Source organism: Drosophila teissieri, unplaced genomic scaffold (genome assembly GCF_016746235.2).
Source record: "Drosophila teissieri strain GT53w unplaced genomic scaffold, Prin_Dtei_1.1 Segkk10_quiver_pilon_scaf, whole genome shotgun sequence".
NCBI classification, from domain to species: domain Eukaryota; kingdom Metazoa; phylum Arthropoda; class Insecta; order Diptera; family Drosophilidae; genus Drosophila; species Drosophila teissieri.
In genome coordinates, this window is record NW_025224980.1 from 22,649 (window position 1) to 44,448 (window position 21,800).

Here is a 21,800-nt window from a genome sequence, read left to right on the forward strand (position 1 = left end):
TTTTCTGATGATTAAGATGTTGTTGCTTAAGAGTTTCATTATCCAATTCCTTAATGTTAAATGGTGGTTTAAAAGGAAAGTAATTAGGTATGACAGTTCCGGCCGGCATAAACGCTAACTCTTTTACAAAAACTTGTTTGTTGCTTCCAAGTAAATATTGAAAGTCTACTATAATGCTTGAATTTCGATCTACAGTGTTCATGATGGTCGGTTGAGACTTTTTAATCAACTGAGGGTGAGTTTGGAAGGGCTTCCTCCTTTATATACCGCCAAGATCAGAATATACTTTTAGTTTGAATAAAGCACTCTAAGCCAATGGATACGTGCATAACTAAAAGAATGAAATCTTCTCGAAAGACCCAGGATCATGAAGTCATTTTTGGTTTCGAATATTATGTTGGTCATAACTTAAAGTTGAAATGTGGTCTGTCAACTTCTCGTAATTTTTCGGCCATGATTTGGATGCAGCAAAGTAAAAACAATTACGTTGGATTTGATAAAGACGAATGGATGCAACTGCTCACATATAAGGAATATATATAGCTGAAGCTTGACCAGTATGACTTCCTGATGCCAGATACTATTATTGATCATCCTTGCATGCCCTCAATAAAGTGTAATATTAGATTTAGGAAATCATATAAGCAGTACGTTTTAGTAATTAATCAATATGGTAACAAAATTGAGTTCGATTGTGAGTCCTGAAGATCTTTATTAAGATTGGGTATCTTTTTTACCACATTTTTGTGCTGGAATTCCATATTACGACAACAAGTTATTTATCTTTATCACAAACATATAATTCCTAAGTGTGCATCCTTACAAAAGTTAGATATTCAACTGTCTGATTTGGAGGGTTCCTATGATAAAGATGTACAAATAGATTTAACTCGATTATGTTTTGAAATTTCTAAAAAGATGCGTGTTGAAATAAAACGGGATGTACTAGTATATAGCAATAACTATTATCTAATCAAGCAGCGTCTTATAATAAAAAGTAACTCAAAGAAATCAAATCCTGATCATGAGCAAACAACAAGTTGTTAATGGAATTCATAAGCCTGCTCGGAAAAATTTTAAACGCCGAAAATTCGTTCAAAAAGGAATAAATGATACATGGCAAATTGATTTGGTTGAAATGATTCCATTTAGTAAAGAAAATAAGGGATATAAATATTTACTAACCGTTATTGACACGTTTTCAAAGTATGCGTTCGCCGAAGCGGTTAAGACAAAGTCTGCCCCAGATGTAGTACAGGCAATGGAAACTGTTTTTAGAACTAGTAAATGTAGACCTAAGAACATTCAGTCAGATCAAGGAAAAGAGTTTTTTAATTCCGCTTTTAGGGAATTAATGACAAAATTTCATATAAATCATTACCATACTTATACACACCTAAAGGCTTCTATATGTGAACGCTTCAATCGAACTCTAAAAAATCGTATGTGGAAAATGTTCAGTATGAAGGGTGACTATAAATGGATTCATAAAATCAAATTTCTTGTAGATCAATACAATAATTCTTATCATCGAACTATTAAAATGTAAATGTGGATGTGTGTGTCAAAAATGAAGAGTTCATTTTAAAATCAGTATATAATATACCAAAAATATTCCCAAAACATAAATTTTTAGTAGGGGATTTCGTTAGAATAATTAAATACAAGGGAGTATTTATGAAGGGATATGAACCTAATTGGACTACAGAAGTTTTTAAAGTTTTAAAAGTTAAGTCAAGAAGGCCTGTAACGTATGAAATAGAAGATTATATGAGTAACCCTATTCAAGGTTCGTTTTATGAAGAGTGTTCATAAATAAACCCGCCAGTGTTACTGTTTAGTTTGATTTATTGGTTAATTTCAGACACTTAGTATTAATTAGTTCGACACCGATGCGTACGTTTTCTTGCAGATCAAAAATGTGACTAACTTAAGCTTTGGCTGTACTCACGCCATACGATTAAACTAGCATAAGACGTAAACAAGTTACAGTTAGAAGGGAGTTAGAAGTTTTGAAAAGTACTGGGCAAGCTCGCGGACAATTACAGCGGTGCGATGCTTACATTGATTCCGCTGATAAGCTCTGCTGAAGCTGCAGACAAATGATAATGTAAACAAAGATAAAGGGTTACTTGTTCGCGCATATAGGGTGTCTCGTTCCCAAACATACCGGCCCCCCTGAACGGTTGTTCAGCAGAGAGGCAGTACAGCGATTTTGGCAATTGGGCATTTGTGTAATCCGTGAGCAGTCTTCACTGTAACGACTCGGACCTTGTCGTCGATTCCTGCGTGCACTGCGGTGATGCGGCCAAGAATCCATTTAGAGGGCGGTAGATTGGGCTCCTTGAGTACTAGCAGTGTGTCGATCTTCAGATTCTCGGTTTCCAGATGCCACTTTGTCCGCTCATGAAGAGATGTCAGGTATTCCATATGCCACCTTTTCCAAAAGCCTTGAACCATGGCTTGCAGCTGATTCCACCTCTCCAATCGATTGACTTGCATATCCAGACAACAGGGTTCAGGCAATGCAGTATACGGAGATCCAGTCAAAAAATGAGCAGGCGTCAGTGGATCCAAAGAATTATCCCCAGTTGGGCACAGCGGGCGTGAATTCAGGATAGCTTCAATTTGGGTCAGGACAGTAGAGAGCTCCTCAAACGTTAAAGCCTTTGATCCAAGTATCCGTTTCATATGGAGTTTAATTGAGCGAACTCCAGCTTCCCACATCCCTCCAAAATGGGGAGCAGACGGGGGTATAAAGTGCCAAGAAATCCCTTCATTGGCAAAGAATCCTGCTAGTTCCTCATCTTTGGCTTGTTGAATGGCCAGGCGTCTCATGTCATCCAAAGTTTGCTTGCCTCCATGAAATGTAGTTCCGTTGTCCGAATACAGGTCAGTAGGCTTCGCTCGGCGGGCAATGAATCGTTGAAAGGCTGCGATGAAAGCCTGTGTAGTTAGCTCACTAACAACCTCGATGTGAAGTGCCTTTGTAGTGAGGCACACGAAAATAGAAAACCATGCCTTTCCGATGCGTGGAGTTCTTCCTTTTGATTCCTTGATTGCGATCGGTCCAGCGTAGTCCAGCCCTGTGTGTTGAAAGCAGCGGCTAGCTTGAACTGGAGGAATTGGTAGCTCTCCCATGATCTGGTTGCTAGTGCCCTTTCGTTGAAGAAAACAGGATTTGCATTGGAAGACTGCCTTTCTGACGAGATTGCGGGCTCCCAGAATCCAGTACTGCTGACGAAGATTGGTTAACGTTGCATCAACTCCAGTGTGCAGATAGGAGACATGAAAATGTCGAACCAGCAGTCCAGCTAGTGGTGTATCTTTAGGTATCAGAATCGGGTGCTTGGCGTTGTAGTTGAGTGTAGATTGCTCGATTCTCCCACCGACTCGCATTACTCCATAATCATCCAGAAACGGAGAAAACCGGATAAGATGCGATTTAGCGTTAAGCTGGCGTCGATTCTCTAGCTGCGCATATTCTCTGGCAAAGGATTTTTGTTGCACATGTCGAATAAGTCGGCGCTGTGCGTCCAGCAACTCTTTAGACGTAAGGAATGGTGCCGAATTCCTATGATGAGATAAAGCGATGACAGTAGCTAGATACCCTTATAAGATGCGTCCAGGTTGAGAATTTGTGGATGAGTAACTCGTGTATACTTTCATCAGGAAAGTTATGTAGAGTTGTGGGCTTTATGGCTCGTTCTTCGGTGTTGACATCGAAACTTGAAGATACGCTGAACTTGCTTGTAGAAGGTGGCCACTCAGAGGTGGGTGTGGCCAGCCAGGACGGACCTTTCCACCACAGTCGATGCTTCAGAAGCTTTGACGGATGAAGTCCTCGGGAAGCACAATCAGCAGGATTGTCTTCCGTGCGAACATGGTTCCAGCTGCTACGGGGAAAGTCGCTCAATATCTCAGAAGTTCGGTTGCAGACATAGGTGTTCCACCGTCGAGGGGGAGCTGAAAGCCAGTGTAGCACAATTTCTGAATCTGTCCAGCAGCTCGTGCTGAAAAGAGGAATTGTTAGTGATGTTTTGACAATAGAAAGCAATCGAGATAGAAGTAACGCAGCGTTTAGCTCCAAACGTGGAATTGATACGGGCTTGATCGGGGCCACCCGTGTTTTGGCGGCAACCAGAGTTACTTGAAAGCTGCATCCAACTGCAACTCGAGCGTAAACTACCGCACCGTAGGGTGGGAGGATGGGTCGGCGAATCCGTGTAGTTGAACATCTCGAAATGGTGACGCAATATACCGTGGTACTTGGCATTGCGTAAGTGCTGGTAAATCCTCTACTAAGGCTCTCCAGCGCGTTCGTAGACTTTCAGGAATGGGGTCGTCCCACTGCAGGACACTTGTCCAGCTTTCTTGGAAGATTAGCTTGAGTAGAACTGTGACCGGCGCTACCAGTCCAAGCGGATCATAATTTCTTGATAGCTGAGATAAGAGTTCTCTTTTCGTCGGAGAAATGGTCGCATCGCATCCCTTTAGGTTGAGATACAGAACGTCCTTCCCAGGGTTCCATGGGATACCAAGAACTTTGACAGGTGAATCCGCAGCTGATTTGTTGAGGAGCTGGATAGGTTCAAAACATCTATCTTCCTCTGTTAATGATTTCAGAAGACGCCAACTATTAGAACTCCATTTGCGTAGCTTGAATTTTCCCTTATCCAAGAGGGCTATAAGCTCGTCCTTGAGAATCATAAGCTCCTCGAATGTGTTGGCGCCTGTAGGGATATCGTCCACATAGGCATCGTGCAGAAGAGCGTGAGCTGCTGCAGGGTATTCATGGCCATGATCGTCGGCAAGTTGCTTTAGAACTCGAACAGCCAGAAATGGTGACGGTGCTAATCCGTAGGTAACCGTCAGCAGGCGAAAATGAAGCAGAGGTTCATTCTCAGTCTTGCGCCAAACAATGCGCTGAAAATTGGTGTGTGGCTTAAAGATTTTAATGCCTCGAAACATCTTTTCGACATCTGCGCATAAAACATATTGGTTCTGCCGGAAGCGTAGACAAACGCCAAGAAGATCGCGTTGAATCGGTGGACCAATATGTAGTCTGTCATTGAGCGATACTCCAGAGCTGTCCTTTCCTGATCCATCAAAAACTACACGACATTTGCTAGTCAGACTGTCCAGTTTGATGACAGCGTGGTGCGGCAAATAGAAGCAGGTGTCTGGGGACTCCTCAACCTGAGCCGAGGTCAGTTGTTCCATATGTCCACGTTGCAAGTAGTCGTCCAGGAAAGCTTCGTACTGCTGCTTCAATTCTGGATACCGATGAAATTTGCGTTCCAGCGAGAAGAAGCGATTGATAGCCTGTGGCAAGGTCGAATCAATAGGCGGTGCCTTCTCCTTGAAGGGATACTCGACGACGTACACCCAGTCCGTCGAGCGCTTGTGTGTGGCAGCAAAATGACGCTCTGTGGGATCGCTGGCGTCCAGGAGAGCCTGGTTAGGCTGAATGCTGTCCATCTCCATAAATGAACGAACCATCGTGTCTAGGTCCGCGTGATGAGTAACCGCAGAAGTAGGGTGATCATCGAATGCAGAGTAAGAGCCTGCAAGAATCCAACCAAATACAGTATTGAGAGCGATAGGAAAGTCGTTACCAAAGTGTTTCCGATCTCCTGTGTATAGAGACCAAAGTTGATCCGATCCAACAATGAAATCGATTGCTCCAGGTGTGCAGAACGTTGGGTCTGCCAAAGGAAGCTCGCAGATTTGCCTCCACGTAGAGGATGAGGTGTCAATAACTTGGGCAGGAAGTGATGACGTCAGCGAGTTGAGAATGAACGAGACCAATTCGACAGTTTGGCCCAAATGACGAGAGCGCAGCTTGATATGTGCGCGTCCTCGGGTAACGCCCGCGCTGTTGGCGGCGAGACCGAGAATAGAAATCCGTGCGTGCGTTCGACGCACGCTTATTCGCTGAACAAATGATTCCGATGCCAAGGTTATTGTAGATCCAGTGTCCAGGAGCAGCCTGCAGGTTGTTGTGTTTCCCCAGGCGTCGATGACGTCAGCAAGGATGGTTGGCAACAGAGTCTGAGAACCAGCCGCCGGAATATTCTCCAGAGTATGATGCGTAAAGTTGTTTTCCGCGGGAGTCTCGCTTCCCAAGCGATGACCTTCTCGAGCTAGCGGTTGATTGTGGCCAATTGTAGATCCCGCATGTGAGACTGCTGGTCGATCGCGGCTGTCAACACTTGCTGTGTCAATGTTGTTGCCATTTTGAATTGGCTGCGACGAGCCATGAACCAAAGTATGATGCTTGCGGCGGCAGATCCGACAAGTATGCCTCGATGTACAGTTGCCCACCATATGAGCCGGGCTGAGGCAATTGAAACAGAGCTTTCTTGATTTGAGGAAGTCTCGGCGAGATGCAATGTCGAGTGCGATGAATTGAGGACACTTAAACAGTTGGTGATTCTGCTGGCACGATGTGCACTTCGGCACTTCCCGTCTTGGATGCGTGTCTGCGTGGTGCGTTGTAGCTGCGCGTCGAGCTTGGGTTGATCGAGTTATGTTAAAAGCCTCCAACGTATCGCAGCGTGATGTGAGAAATTTCAGGAATCGGTTGATGGTCACACCTTTTTCCTCCGATTCTGCGCACTGAGCCCAGGCTTGGCAGGTATCGCTATCTAATTTTGAAATTAAAATGAAAATTAGCCAGGGATCCCTCTCTTCGCAATAAGGAGCTCGTAGACCACGAATAACTTCGTCTGCACCATCGGCAATTTTCCGCACTGTGCCGATATTTGAATTTATAGCACTCGGAAGGCTCATGAAACTGTTTAAGAACGATCGAATAATTAGCGATTGTTTGTTATATCGCTGTTCCAGCCGATCCCATGCTTCCCGATAGTTGTCATTAGTAACTGGAATATGTTTAACTAATGCAAGCGCGTCTCCGGCAAGGTACGATTTTAAATAATGAAATCGTTGGCAATCCGTCAGGCTCGAATTGGAAGCAATCGATCCAATAAACATGTCCGAAAAATGTTTCCAGTCCTCATAATTTCCAGAAAAAGTCGGAAGTTTAATTCGCTCGAACTGAAAATCGACATGACTTCTCTGGGATGTGTCTGCGGCTTGAACTGTGGCATCAATACTGTTTGAGGTGACATCCCGTCTCAACTCCTCCAAAGTATTGCTGAGAATAGCGTGTGTAGCATAATGTCCCAATCGGCTTCCGATTTAAATGCATACAGCTCTTCCGAGAGCCATACGAACCGCAAATAATTTTCCTGTAGTTGCGCCAGGCGGACAACTATTGTTTGCACTGAATGAATGTCATCAACAAATTTTAAGGCATTATTATGCGCACGAGTAATTTGGCTTTTGCAGAAGCCCCGTTGTTGAATCACACTCTGCATGGTGGTCGAAAGAAGGGAACGATTCTATACGATGTAGGAATCTATAGATCACCGTTTGCCAAAAGGCCAATAATCAAAATCAAATGCCCGAAAGAAACGCAGTTCCGGTAATCCGGCTCTCGAAGGACCAATTTTTTATGTTCATAAATAAACCCGCCAGTGTTACTGTTTAGTTTGATTTATTGGTTAATTTCAAACACTTAATATTAATTAGTTCGACACCGATGCGTACGTTTTCTGGCAGATCAAAAATGTGACTAACTTAAGCTTTGGCTGTACTCACGCCATACGATTAAACTAGCATAAGACGTAAACAAGTTACAGTTAGAAGGGAGTTAGAAGTTTGGAAAAGTACTGGGCAAGCTCGCGGACAATTACAGCGGTGCGATGCTTACATTGATTCCGCTGATAAGCTCTGCTGAAGCTGCATACAAATGATAATGTAAACAAAGATAAAGGGTGACTTGTTCGCGCATATAGGGTGTCTCGTTCCCAAACAAAGAGGAACTTCAGAAAGTAAAAGATAAAAATGCGTTGCTAATAGAGAAAATAATTAAAAGAAAAAAGAACCAGGGGCTAAAGTGTTACAATTATCTGGTGAAATATATCTCTTATCATCCTTATAGTTAAGACTAATTTTATTTACAATTTCGGTATAAAGAATGTGAGACCTACTACGAATTACTCTCTGTGAGCCATAAAATGTCTTTTTATACTTAATACATTCAATATAATCTACATGGTTCAGCCTCTTAATAACAGATTTTTTTACACCTTTAATTTTTTTTATACATTCGGGGTCATTTCCTTCTCCATCAACTAAACAAGAGTATGCCTTAGCCTTAAGTCCCGCAAAAGAGGTCATAACTTTACCGGCATGTTCATCTTTCATTTTTCCTGGTTCTTTATTATTAGCCTGTATTATATTAAATTGGTTTTCTTGCTTATAGTTAGAAGTATCAAAGCGTTGTGGGTTGTCTTTTATAGTTTGATAAAAATCTTCTTCTGAAGATAGTATAAATGAATCTGTATCCATATATATTATTTTCGTAGATGGACTATTAATTAAAAGGAAGTCATAATAAAATTCATACATTAGCCATTTTGAGAGTTCTAAAACCGTTACTCCTATATATATGGGTTTATCATACATCATTTTGGACGGTATTGACTCAATTGCTGCTAAGTCTGAACCAAATATTTCTACGCTATGAAAATCATTTCTAGCTATGCGCTGTCTAAAACCTGGAGAATTTTGTTTCGATTGATAATGTTTAACTAAAGCTTCTTGACGACGCTTTGCTACATTCTCCATTGTTTTTCCGTAAACAGCATTATTCATTAGCGTAAAAAAATTTTTTTCAAAATCATTTTCAGCCAATTTTCTCTGCTGTGTGTTTAGGTCGATATAAGGCTTCAGCCAGCATGATTGCGTAAAGGACAAAACTCGGTGTACCTTTCTTACAATAAGACCATGCTCTAAACAAAGTTGAAGCTGTTTTAAGTGAATTATGTATTCACTTTTATTAGTTAAATCAGCTATAAGCTTTCTTTGCTTGCCCCCGGGTGGAATTTTATTTTCAGGACAGAATGGTAAATAATTATGTAAATCATGCTTATCGGCAGGATACTCCAGATCAACTTCTAGCATATACCCTATACTACCATCACATGCTATATTTTTATAGTCGAATGAATCAACTACTTCTTTATCCAAAAACTGAAACCCTGATAGGGGTAAGGGCTGACTCATAGCCCATCCATATAAATTATTGGCATCAATATAACTTAAAAAATTGTTCGGTTTTTTTGGATCGAAGTTTTTTAAAGTATTTATTATTTGCTATAGAAATGCGGTGAATGGATTGAGTCAACCCTCCCCGAATTGCTCTTTTTAAAAAATTATACATATCACCATCACTTATTAGTTCCAAATTTACATTAGTGAACTTAAGCATAGCATCCCATGATATTGATGGCGCAGTAACATAATTAATGGGATCTAACTTATAAATTTTTTTGCAAATTTTCCTAAAATTTTCAAACACATCTGCTAAAATTAAAACATCGCTTTCTAAATATAGTTTTAAATAGTCTTTAATAGTTCGACAGTTAAATGTCTCCCAGACTTTCTGTGCGAAATTAAAGTTATCTATACTACAATTTTCTTCACCAAGAGAATTATAACAAGAGAAAACGCTATAGTCGAGTTCCCCGACTATCTGATACCCGTTACTCAGCTAGTGAAAGTGCGAAGGAGTCTTCAGCACTGACAGTTTTTGGCGGTTTGTGGGCGCTAGAGTGGGCGTGGCAAAAAGTTGTTTGGCAAATCGATAGAAATTTATAAGACTAATACAAAAATGAAAAATATCAAAACATTTTTCAATAGTGTGGCGTAGCAGCTTTGGGCGGTTTGTGGGCGTTAGAGTGGGCGTGGCAAAAAGGTTTTTTGGTAAATCGATAGAAATTTATAAGACTAATACAAAAATGAAAAAATATCAAAACATTTTTCAATAGTGTGGGCGTGGCAGTGTTGGGCGGTTTGTGGGCGTTAGAGTGGGCGTGGCAACATGAATCGACAAACTTGCGCTGCGTCTATGTCTCAGGAGTTAGTATGCTTAATCTCAACTTTCTACCTTTTGTAGTTCCTGAATAAAAACTATCAATGCTTGGAAGTTGGGTATCATTGAACTTTTCAAAACTATCTAAGTAGTCATAGGGAAACACCCGCTTCCTCCTCATTTGCTTAAATTTTTCTCCCTGAAATTTCGTACTTTAATTTAAAATTTTTATCCTCCATATAGCTTGATAGTTTATCTAAACTTGAATTTAAAAATCGGACTGAATCTATGTATCTTATTTTGTATCTGCTTGTAGCATTGATTTTTATAGTTTGCGTAAGTGCTATATAGAGCTCTTTATTGCAAGGTATGGGACTTAAGTCCCCCTCTAATTCAGTAATAAATAAATGAATATCATATTTAGATAAATTATGGAACACTACAAGAAAGAAAGGGTCACTTAATCTAAACTTAGGCTTATAATTTCTATGGATAGGACCTACGTATTCTCCAGAAAATTGATCAAAGAATTTGTCCAGGTCGCTCGAATTTATTTCTTTCTTGCAGGCGCAACAATTTCCCTTTTGAAGCTGTTCATCGAATGTGTCATCCCTCGGTTTCTTGGAGTTAACCCAATATTTGTAATACAGGCTTACAGTTTTTTCTTTAAGAGTTTTACAAAATGTTTGTATGCAATCAACGCCTATAAAATTATACAATTTAAATATGTTAGTTAAATATAATTTTATAAAAATGTTGTTCTATTCACCTTCGTAGGTCCACAGCTCGTTAAGATTAGGATAATCTTTATGGGCAACATAAAAAGATACGGCACATGCCGTATGCTTTTGTACTTGCGTGTTTGACGAGGAAGCAGAAGAATTCAAGCATGTTTTGTAATTTTCAAGAACAGCCTCAATGTCTGCATAAATTACAACTGGAGGAGATAATTTTTTGTGATATCCTTTAAACGATGTTGTCGTATTAGGGTCAGGATAAAATGAGGACACTTTTCCGCATTCCAGTTTGTTGTGAGTAGTGCTTTTCACATGATAACACTGAAGACAGTTCTCACAAAAATATCCTCCCGATTTTCCTTTAGAAAATTGTGAAGAGCATAATGTATAAAGATTTGTTATATACGCAAAATGCATAATGTTTTGGGTAATATTATCGATTCCCAATATATTAATGTGATTTCGTTTTCTTTCTTTTGTTTTAATCGTGGGACCAACAATTTTTTCACCTGCTTCATCAATTTCATAAATATTTATACTAAAGTTGACATTGTTTTTCTCAAAATGTCGAACTTCTATTTTTTCGATTGGAAATTGAATTCCCGAAAAATCTAAAGTCATTCCGCCATACACAATAGTTTCATCATTAATATTAATGTTATAGCTTAGAGGCTTTGTCATCCTTTCTCTCGAATATTTCCTTTGCTGGGGGGTTGTAAAAGTCCTATTTTCATGGTTTTGATTAGCTATAAATGCAAGTATACACCACTTGAAACAAAATACGTCGACATTCTGCACGTTTATTAGCGCATTTTGGGCTCTTATTTTTTGAGGAGCTTTAATGTATCCGCTGGCAGGAATATTTTCCATTTTTATTATAGTAGTTTCAAAATAGTTAAAATTTTTAATAGCCCAGCCTGGGTCTTTTTCTTGAAATTCGCTGCTTAATGTAAGTAAGCAATCTATGGCCGAATTTAACTCATCAATAATATCTTCATTTATGTATACAGATTTGTAGGCAGTTTTAAAGTGTTTCATTGTTTCCACTGTAACTCCTTCATCTGTTTGCTTTATATGTACCATATACACTTAGGTTAAATTTAATGGTTCTGTAGTCTATCATACAATGCTTTATAACTTCAACTATATCTTTTTGACACTGCTGATAAAACTCTTTTAAATCAATCATATTATTAAATGGACTATCAATTCGATATGATTTTACTGGAAATGTCGTCTCTGATGTAAGCAATATGATATTCGCATTGTTCTTAACTTCTCTGGCCGACGCATTTTTATGTATATCGGTCAAAATATGTTGACGTTCTCTGGATGCAAGTAGGACATAAGAGTTCCCTTCTTAAGTCAATTTGTTTTCTTTTTGGGGGGTTAGATATTTCCTTATCCTCTTCCATCCTCAATCGTTTTATAGACTTAGCTGATGTCATAGGGCGGTCTTCTTCATCCAGTTTTCCTCTACCCATTAAAATGCTAAATGCATTTCGGGGTCCTTCACAGCGTTGGTAGTGATCATCAAATTCACAATTTTTTACTAGATTAGAGCATAAGTCACATCTAATGTTTGAGTTTAACATTAAAGCCTCGCAGGCTTTACTGGGTTCTGAGCACTTCGCGTAATGAGAGACAAACTCACTAATTTCGATGCATTGGTTGCACAAATCACAAGCCACTGATGATTCCATTTTGAATTTTTTATAAATATATTTTATTTATATATTTTAATTCGTTTTTAAAATTTTTCACAGTAAATGGTTTGAGTCCACACAAACAATTAAAACGGTTAGACGTGATATCCCGAGCAAGTTCGACCGAAATTATGTATATTATAAGAATGCAGTGCTGAGGTATTATAAGAACTGATCCTGAGCAATTTAAGGGGATCCATTTTTATACACGAGGATTAGAGAGTTTGACATCTACAGGGGGTGTCTACTCTTAGAATCCACCTGATTGGTTCTCGATTTAAGGAGCCTTCACAGACTGCAGACTGCACAGACTGCAATGGGGAAGTCAGAAAAGGAGGGCGAGCTATGGGTTTGGATGCAGGTAAATAGCCGCTTGACATTCTCGATAATAGGTTCAAAGAGTCATAAATATTTGATTTTATGGGGTCTCCTAGCATAATAAAAATGGAGACAGATCACAGACAATCTGAAATACATATCTCTGTAGGGAATTATTTCGGATGACCGCAGTCAGGGATCATGAAATTATTGGTGACTACTAGTCATTGTTACTTTATAAGTAACATTTTGCAAGGCATACATTTAAAACGTGGGTAGCCTTAAGCTGAAAGTCGCTATGACTTCAGATTGTTTAGATTTTCTTCTCAACGGCTCCATAGCTTTTAGCTGAAAGTAGCTGGAATATACGGGAACAACGGTTTTTTAACTGTTTTATGATTATATGATTTTTTATATATACGTATACACGACCCTATAACCAGTTTGTTTGATATTTCTAAATATTTCTGAACTAATAATCCAACCACCAGTTACCTTCCCAGAAAATTGAGGACACAGTAAGCTGCATAGCCTTAAACAGAAATCTCACCCCCACCCTTGCGATCATCCTTATGACTGCTTGTGCGCGCAGGTACACCCCCTTCCAAGATTGCTTGTGCGCACCCCCTTCCAAGATTGCTTGTGCGCGAAGAAGTGCAATTGTAATTTTGAGAGTTTTTATGAAAAGTATTTGTAATTTAAGAATCGCATAATGAAAAGCATACCATTGGAAAGGGCTTGAAAAATCCTTTCCAATGACACCCAATTTGCATAACTTTTTTAGAGAGGGATCCCCATAGCATATACAGAATCGGCGGTTTTGGCCTGTTTTCGGGTGGTAGTGGGAATATACGGGAGCGAGCGTCTTCACAGCAGTCTCCCCGTTTGGCGCTGAGGAACACAAATGTAAAGTTATCTCTCAAACCTATTTAAAATTATAAGCAACTCTTCTATACATAAATATCTACTCGACGAAGTAAAATCAATACGTAAAATTACACTCAACCCCAAAAGGGATCTCTCTAGCTCATTTTTCCTATACACCGTTTACAAACAAACCTTCTAACAGGATTTTCCTGAAACCTAATAAGTGTTCTAACAAGAATGTTCCAATAAGAATTGTATTTATCCAACTAAATGCGTCTTGACTAATAATAGGTTCGTGTCTCCGTTAAGTACCGCCGCTCCCGTTAAAAGCGTCCAGTGCTAAGTTCCAGTTCCATCCTAAGCATGAACCCTTTTCTAGATCCGCAAGGACTGATCAGGGCGTGCGGCCGTGTGGCGGCTTTCTTCCTAAACTGCCTGCTTTCTCGCCTCCTTGCGAATTTCACACATCGCATAACTCTCCATGGTGGTAACCATTTAATAATGCTTCTCATCCGGTCGAAATACTGCATTCCTAGAATTAAGAACCTGATGAAAGCAGTAGTAAATTCGTGCAAGGTATGTGTGATCCACAAAAAGCGGGGGCAAAGCCAACTGATGGGTCTCCTGCCCAAAGAAAGAGCATCAAGTCCAGTCAAATAGGCTTTTACACCTACCAGCTTAAAACCAGTAAGGGCCTGCAAGTAGTACTAAAGGGCATTGAGTCTGATGTTACGCCCGAAGAGATAAGTGAGGCGCTAAAGGAAAAGGGATTTTTCGCCAAAAGCGTGTTCAATATCAAAAACAGAAACAGGCAGACAAACTACAGAGGCTGTCCAATCTACAAAGAGCTGAAAAGCCGTCTTCACAAAAGAATGTACACGGCACACCAAGGAACAGCTACGCTGACACCATCAGAAACAAATCCTGAAGTACTTTTTTCGAAAGCAACAAGTTTCGCTCCCTGGTCTACACCCAGCACTAACAAGATAACCTCTGCAAACGTTTTAAAATCAGGTATGACGCCTCCAACCCAAAATACCTCAACCCCACATGAAGTGACACACAACAAATCCCAGCTACGCAGCAAGAAACAAAAACTGAAGCTATGATGCAAGCCTTACAACAGAGCATGATGGAATTTATGGCATTTATGAGGACCACCATACAAGACATGTTGCGTAATCAAAACCTTTTGATATACTTGGAATGCCAATGGCGTTTCACAGCTCAAACTTGAGCTAGCTTAATTCCTACATGAGAAGCATTTCGACCCCCTCCCCTGCTGGCCCGACTAAATCTATATCTGAGAACCCACAACATAATCCCAGCCCATCAATTTGGATTTCGCGAATGCCACGAAACCAATGAACAGGTGAATCGTATAACAACGGAAATAAGAACTGCATTCGAAAATCGTATCGTATCGAAACGTATCCCAAGCATTCGACAGAGTCTGGCTCGACGGCCTAATGTTTAAAATTAAAACAGCCCTACCCGAAAGCACACACAAACTCCTAAAGTCGTACCTCTATGACACAATGTTTGCAGTGCGGTGCAACACTGCCACTTCCACTGATCATGTAATTGAGGCTGAAATCCCCCAAGGCAGCGAGTTATGATAAGTAGTTTTTATTAAGTTGCAGGGAGTTGCAGAGTGTCTTAAGTTTGGGTATTTAATTTGGGATTTTAATTAAGAATCAATACGTCCGTTCGGTTTGCCTTCGATTTTCAGAATGAATCTATATTTTATTCGTTGGTTATTCTCAGCTTTGCTTGTTAAATTTGTTTACTTAAAGTGCTGATCTGGCCGAAAAGTGGAATTGGAGCGGATGCAGTTCTGTGGTGAGGGGTATCGGGTGAACTCCGATGTTTGTATAACGATGTTTCTTAACTCGTGTATCCCCAACTCTTGGGTTGTCCTGTTTTTCTTGATCGTCTCTATCCGTGGTATATCCAGCTTTAATTCAGCTGCGCCAAGCTTCTCCACTGCCTCGTATTGGACGTTGTTCACCATTGTCTTGCAATGGCTAAATTTTATTAAGGCCGATCCATTCAATGTCCTCTCCGGTCCGCAATCTGTTTGTAGTTTCACCTTTTCTCCATTAAATATCGCGATGTACCCAGCCTCTGGTTCGAATATCGCGGTGATGAATCCTGCATCCTTCGTCTCACATTCCGCCTCTCTTCCACCTATCAGCCTTCTTATACATTTTTCATTAGCTTGGTTTACAATCTTGTCGTTCTTACATATATATATATTCCTTATAAACTGACATTTTTCCTTATAATAATACATTTCGTCTTCATGAATCGCCAAATAATTTGGTGTTATTACAAATTCTGTGTTATTCATTGGGAGTGCGATTATTCTTCGCAGCGAAAATATTTCTTTCTTAAAAATAATTGAATTGAAAATATGATATCCGTTCTGTTCATTATGGCTCTTAGGTCTAAGAATTCATACATGTGTTCCTCTGAAATTAAATGTACATCCTGCTCTTCTAGCTCTTGCATACATTTGCTTGCTTCTTGCCTGTCGAATATGAATCTTGAAATTACACCTATCTTAGCCAATAATAAGCTCTCGGTAACATCATTTAAGTTTAACCCTAGCATATCAATCGTTAATGAAATTCTATCAATGTATTCTAATCTATAAATCCTCTTGTCTTCTTCAATAAATGTCTTGCTTATTCCGTTTCTATAATTATTTATGAATGTATTTACCCTAATTTGCTCCTCATTTATATATCTTGTCAAGTTCCTGAACATAATGCTAACCTTGCTACTTGTCTTTTCCTGCGAACTCATGCTTTCTCTTAATCTCTCTTCCTCTTCTTTCATTTTCCTTATTTCTTCCTCTAACCTTATTGCGTCTTCCGCATCTAAGTTTCCTGTTACTGATTTTATAACTGACCCTAATCCATTGATTAATCCTCTTGCTTTCCTACGTTTGGGACATATGCTTTCTAATCTTGCTTTTATCATCTGCAGTTTGTTCTGCAGTGATTTAACTAAGTCTCTGGTTTCGGCTTCTTCTACGATCTCCCTAAGTGTATTTTCCATCCTCTCTATCGTTTCTTGATATTCCTGTAACCTTACAATATGGATGAATGTCTTATGAGTTTGAATTACTCTTGCTGCTCCCAGTTGTATTTGAGCCAACGGTTCGTTCCCTTTCAACGGTATAACTTCAAACTTGTTCTCTTCGGCCCCGGCAATTGACCACCTCCTTCTCCATCATATTTGGGGATAATCTCTACCAAGTCGATCACCTTGATCGCTTCTAATACCCCTGTAGTTGCCATTTTCTGCTAAGTTAGCTACCTTTTCTGCTTGCCTATATATTTTCGAGTGTGTTTGTTTGTGTTATGTGTTACTTAATCTAATATTGTCTTATTAATAATTAGTAATAGTAATCATAGTTAATAAAATGTATTTGCCAAAACCGGATCTTCGTGTATGTATATGTATGCCAGTTATGTGATTATTTAATTAGTGAGTCCTCAAGTGTCCGTGTGTGAAATGGAGCTTCTGTAATTAATTATCATGAATAACTCTTCAACATTGAATATTATTTAAACAAAATGGGGTTTCAAAATAAATGTCGCTTGCTTTATTTGTCTTTTTATTGGGTGGTGTTTAATATGTACTATTTTGTTATTATTATATTTTATTATTATTATTATTATTTTTATTATTATTATTATTTTTTTTTTTTTCGATACTTTATTCTTTAAAATACCCTGCATGCTGAAGCTAGCTGTTCAGCTGTGCCATACAGCTTCACAGCCAATTGCGGACAGTCATTGCTAAGGCATCCCCGTCTTGTCTATTCCACCGTGCATGCTGAAGCTAGCTCGTCGGCTGTGCGATACAGCCTCGGAACCAAATGCGGACAGTCATTGCACTTCGGTGTTTCCCCTTTTCTCTCACGTACTGTGTAATTTTTCCAACCCCCAGCCATACCTACGCTAGGCAGCCGCCCTGTGCGTTACAGTGCGCCGCCCAATACATGTGCATGGCTGGATTGCTTAATTTTTTTTTTTTTATTATTATTATTTTTGTATGTGCAGTAATTTTTATTATTATTTTTTCGATATTTCTTCCCAATTTATTTATTCCGTTGTATTTTTCTTTATTTCGCACCTTTAATTTTTCCTCAATATACGAATATCCATTCCTACGCTAAGCTCCGCCTAATACATGTGAATGGCTATCCTATTCTTTAATTATTTCTTTTGGTCTCGTCCTCACGCTAAGCAGCCACACTGTTTTCACAGCGTCCTGCCTAATACATGCGAACGAGCCTCAATTTACTCAACTTTCTTTTATTTACCAATTTTAATTTTTCTTCAATATACGAATATCCATTCCTACGCTAAGCGGCCGCCCTGTGCGTTACAGTGCGCCGCCTAATACATGTGAATGGCTATCCTACTCCTAATTATCTTGTTTTGGTCTCGTCCTCACGCTAAGCAGCCACCCTGTTTGCACAGCGTCCTGCCTAATACATGCGAACGAGCCCCTAATTTATTTAATTTTCTCTACTTCAGGACCCGCGGTGTTTTTCGATCCGCCCCTGTACTTGTATGCAACGTTCGATTCCATCGAACCAATACATACGACCGTTCTCCTACCGCATCGTACCATCGTACTTTTGTTGCACCGACCTTCTAACTCCGACCGCCCGAACCGTCTGGTTCCCTGACGTCGACCGACGACCGTTCGCTCGGCGAACTTCTCGTTGCATCGAACCGCCGACAACCATTGTCGCTTGCCGACGGTCGTTCGTCTGCTTGAGCCGTTCGACGCGAACCGCCTGCCAACATCCGCCACTGACCATTCGTCCGATCGAACCGAACTTTTTCCCCGTGCATTTTATCGTCGACCGTAACTTTAAATTGATTTATTTCTTCCACAATTTTTTTACTTTGTATTTTTATTTTTTTTCATAATGAATTTCGTTTTCTCAATTTCTTCTTGATTTTAAATTTCCAAATTACTTCTCTTCTACTCCCTTTCACCTTGTTATTTTAACTTATTATTTCCATTTAATTCTTATTTTTTTCCATTTGTTTTTTGCTTTTATTCTTTTCCACATTTGTATTATTTTTCTTTAATTGTGATTTTACTATTTTTATTTCTTCTTGCATTTGTTTGTTTTATTCATTTCGTTTGCCATATTTTGTTTTACTTGCGATTTATTATTTTTTTTTTTAAAAAAACCTCCATTTCACTCACAACACTCTACTCACTGTTTTTATTTCTTCCTTACAATGCTATTGTTAAAATAATTTTCCACATCCTTGGTCGTCACAAATCCTTCGTTCCTGTTGAATCCGTCCTTAGGCCAAGGGCTGCCGACTGCGCCAGTTATGATAAGTAGGTTCTTATTAAGTTGCAGGGAGTTGCAGAGTGTCTTAAGTTTGGGTATTTAATTTGGGATTTTAATTAAGAATCAATACGTCCGTTCGGTTTGCCTTCGATTTTCAGAATGAATCTATATATATTATATTCGTTGGTTATTCTCAGCTTTGCTTGTTACATTTGTTTACTTAAAGTGCTGATCTGGCCGAAAAGTGGAATTGGAGCGGATGCAGTTCTGTGGTGAGGGGTATCGGGTGAACCCCGATGTTTGTAGCGGCTCAGCATTTCAAGTGCCTTCCGATACCAAATACTTGTGGACGTCATCTGAATCTTTGATTGTCGAAGGGGGGTCTCGGCGGGGGCCGCCGAGGGGAATTGCTGAGGCGACACTTAAGCCTCTGGCTGTCGAGGGGGTTTCGGCGGGGGACCGCCGAGGGCGTATGCTGAGGCGGTAACTAGCGTTCTTGGGCCAACTCTATACCTCATCTACACAGCCGACATCCCTACAAATAGTCGCTTAACGGTATTCACATTTGCCGACGATACAGCTATCCTTAGCCATTCAAGGTCCCCTACCCAAGCCACAGCACAGTTGGCATTGCACCTCACCGACATTGAGAAGTGGCTCTCTGACTGGCGAATAAAGGTAAACGAGCAAAAATGCAAGCACGTGACGTTTACGCTAAACAGACAAGACTGCCCTCCGCTCTTATTGAACAACATACCACTCCCGAAAGCAGATGAGGTAACGTACCTAGGAGTACACCTTGACAGAAGACTCACTTGGCACAAGTGAGCCTCAGCCTAGATCACAAAGTCTTACTCTACAATTCTGTATTGAAACCTATCTGGACCTATGGCTCACAGTTATGGGGCAATGCCAGCAACAGCAATGTTGACATCATACAGCGAGCACAATCAAAGATTCTGAGAACCATCACTGGGGCACCGTGGTACGTTCGGAATGAAAACATCCAAAGAGACTTAAATATCCCATCAGTTATTAATGCAATTACGGAACTTAAGGAAAAATACCATAGCAAGCTTTACTCGCACCCCAACCACCTAGGGAGAGGTTTAACCCAGCTCAGCAGCCGTTTCCGTCTCCGGCGAAAAGACCTACCCAGCGAAGAAATTTTTAGGGCCGTTTAATCATAGAACAGTTGGAAAAATAATACAACTGTTCAGAAAAATACTTGTTATAGTTAAGATTTTTAAACTTATTGTTAGATCTTAAACAAGAAGATTCAATAAATAAAAGCAAAGTAATATAAAAAAAAAAAAAGTCGAGTCAGGCAATGGCAAAACCTTTGTTGGCACTGCCACCCTGCTTTCCCGCGATTTCCTTCAGGAATGCCTATAGTGACGAATGCCTATAGTCATCAAGAGATGTAATGGCGATTTATTCCTCCGGAGGAACCCCATATGGGAGGCCTTTGGGAAGCAGGCGTAAAAAGTTTTAAGACACTATTTTACAATTGCACTGCCACACGAAAATACACGCTTGAAGAGCTCTCCACGCTCTTGGCAAAAATAGAAGCGTGCCTTAACTCCGGTCCGCTCTCTCCTGTCTGAGGATCCGACAGATTTGCTGGCCCTGACGCCAGGTCATTTCCTTGGGGGACCCCTTATGTCCACGGTGGAACCTGAAGTAAAGGGAGAAACGAAATCCATTCTAAATCGGTGGCAGCATTTGAAGGCTCTCCATCAGCAGTTCCGTGTGCGATGGAAAGAAGAGTACCTCAAAAAACTCCATAAGCGCACTAAATGGCAGGCCCCGATCAAGAATCTTCGCATCGATGACATGGTCGTCATCAAGGACGACAACTTACCCTCTAATGAGTGGCGGCTCGGCAGAATTGAGTCTGTCTTTCCAGGAGCCGACGGCAACGTCCGTGTAGTAAATATGCGTACTGCACGCGGAGTTGTTAAACGTCCAGTGGCAAAAGTGTTGGTTTTGCCAACGGAGTCTTCCAAATCTCCACAATTAATAGGCGCGCCTCTCGTCCTTATTTGTAGTTCACTAGCACTAATCATCCATTATTTTTCATTTCGTTTTCGATCTCCTTTCGACATTCAACTACCCGCAGCATGGCCTCTCGTCAACAAAACGCACGCAGTGCTCGTGCCTTGGAAAGCAGTCGTACCCGAGGTATTCAATCCTACCGTTGCCAAGTCTGCCGCGGCATCCATCCTCTTCGGAAGTGCGCGAGGTTCCTAAAGCTCAGCGCTGAAAAGCGTCTGCGAGCAGTCCTCATCAACAAATACTGCACCAATTGCCTCGCTCACGAGCATTCCACAGGAGACTGCCGAAGCGGTGATCGTTGCATGAAGTGCGACCGATCCCACCAAACGCTGCTCCACATGCACGAGCAGGCTAGCTCGTCGTCGCGGTCGCGAGCGCGCTAGTTACCACACCCCCTAAACCCCACGCCTACACACCAATAACCTTCGAAGTTCCAGAAGTTCACCGACAAAGTTGGTGGCGTTGTCTGACCAAATTTGCTTCGGCTTCCGCCGGGTGCATATGAACCTCTTGAGTCCGCACAGAAACGCAACTGTCGAGAGATCCTTGATCAGCTCCAGGTGCACTGTCTTGGTTGCAAAGCATATAAATACGCAGACGTAGCATTTAACCGCAGGCTTGTTGCGAGTATTCGACTTGTGAAAGAAGGGTCCACAGAAGTCTATACCAGCAACCTCAAAAGCGTGAAATCCTTCCAAGCGCTCCTTGGGAAGGTCCGCCATTATGTGCTCTATCAGCCGCGGCTTCGTCCGAAAACATCTAACGCATCTGTTCACGGCCTTGGTAACCGTCTTCCTCCCCCAATAGGCCAATTTTGGGATCGAATTGCA

The 21,800-nt window shown here is 40.7% G+C and overlaps 1 protein-coding gene across 1 annotated transcript; it reads right to left on the reverse strand.

Moving 5' to 3' along the window:
* Positions 1–2,190: 2,190 nt before the first annotated feature.
* On the reverse strand, positions 2,191–18,420 carry LOC122625465. The gene is made up of 5 exons (XM_043805549.1): positions 18,215–18,420; positions 15,365–15,772; positions 4,262–6,799; positions 3,654–4,013; positions 2,191–3,574 (listed from the first exon to the last, which is right to left on the reverse strand). The coding sequence occupies exons 1-5, from the start codon at positions 18,418–18,420 to the stop codon at positions 2,191–2,193; spliced, it is 4,896 nt and encodes a 1,631-aa protein (XP_043661484.1).
* Between the last annotated feature and the right edge of the window lie 3,380 nt (positions 18,421–21,800).

What these genes read in the sequence shown, in the direction of transcription:
- LOC122625465 (XM_043805549.1), bottom strand. Translation starts at nt 18,420, where the DNA reads ATGGTCAGTGGCGGATGTTGGCAGGCGGTTCGCGTCGAACGGCTCAAG. An exon ending in AAGTACGATGGTACGATGCG is followed by an intron (nt 15,773 to 18,214) that starts GTAGGAGAACGG and finishes ATGTATAAGAAG; the next exon opens with GCTGATAGGTGGAAGAGAGG. An exon ending in ACGCAATGCCAAGTACCACG is followed by an intron (nt 4,014 to 4,261) that starts GTATATTGCGTC and finishes TCCTCTTTTCAG; the next exon opens with CACGAGCTGCTGGACAGATT.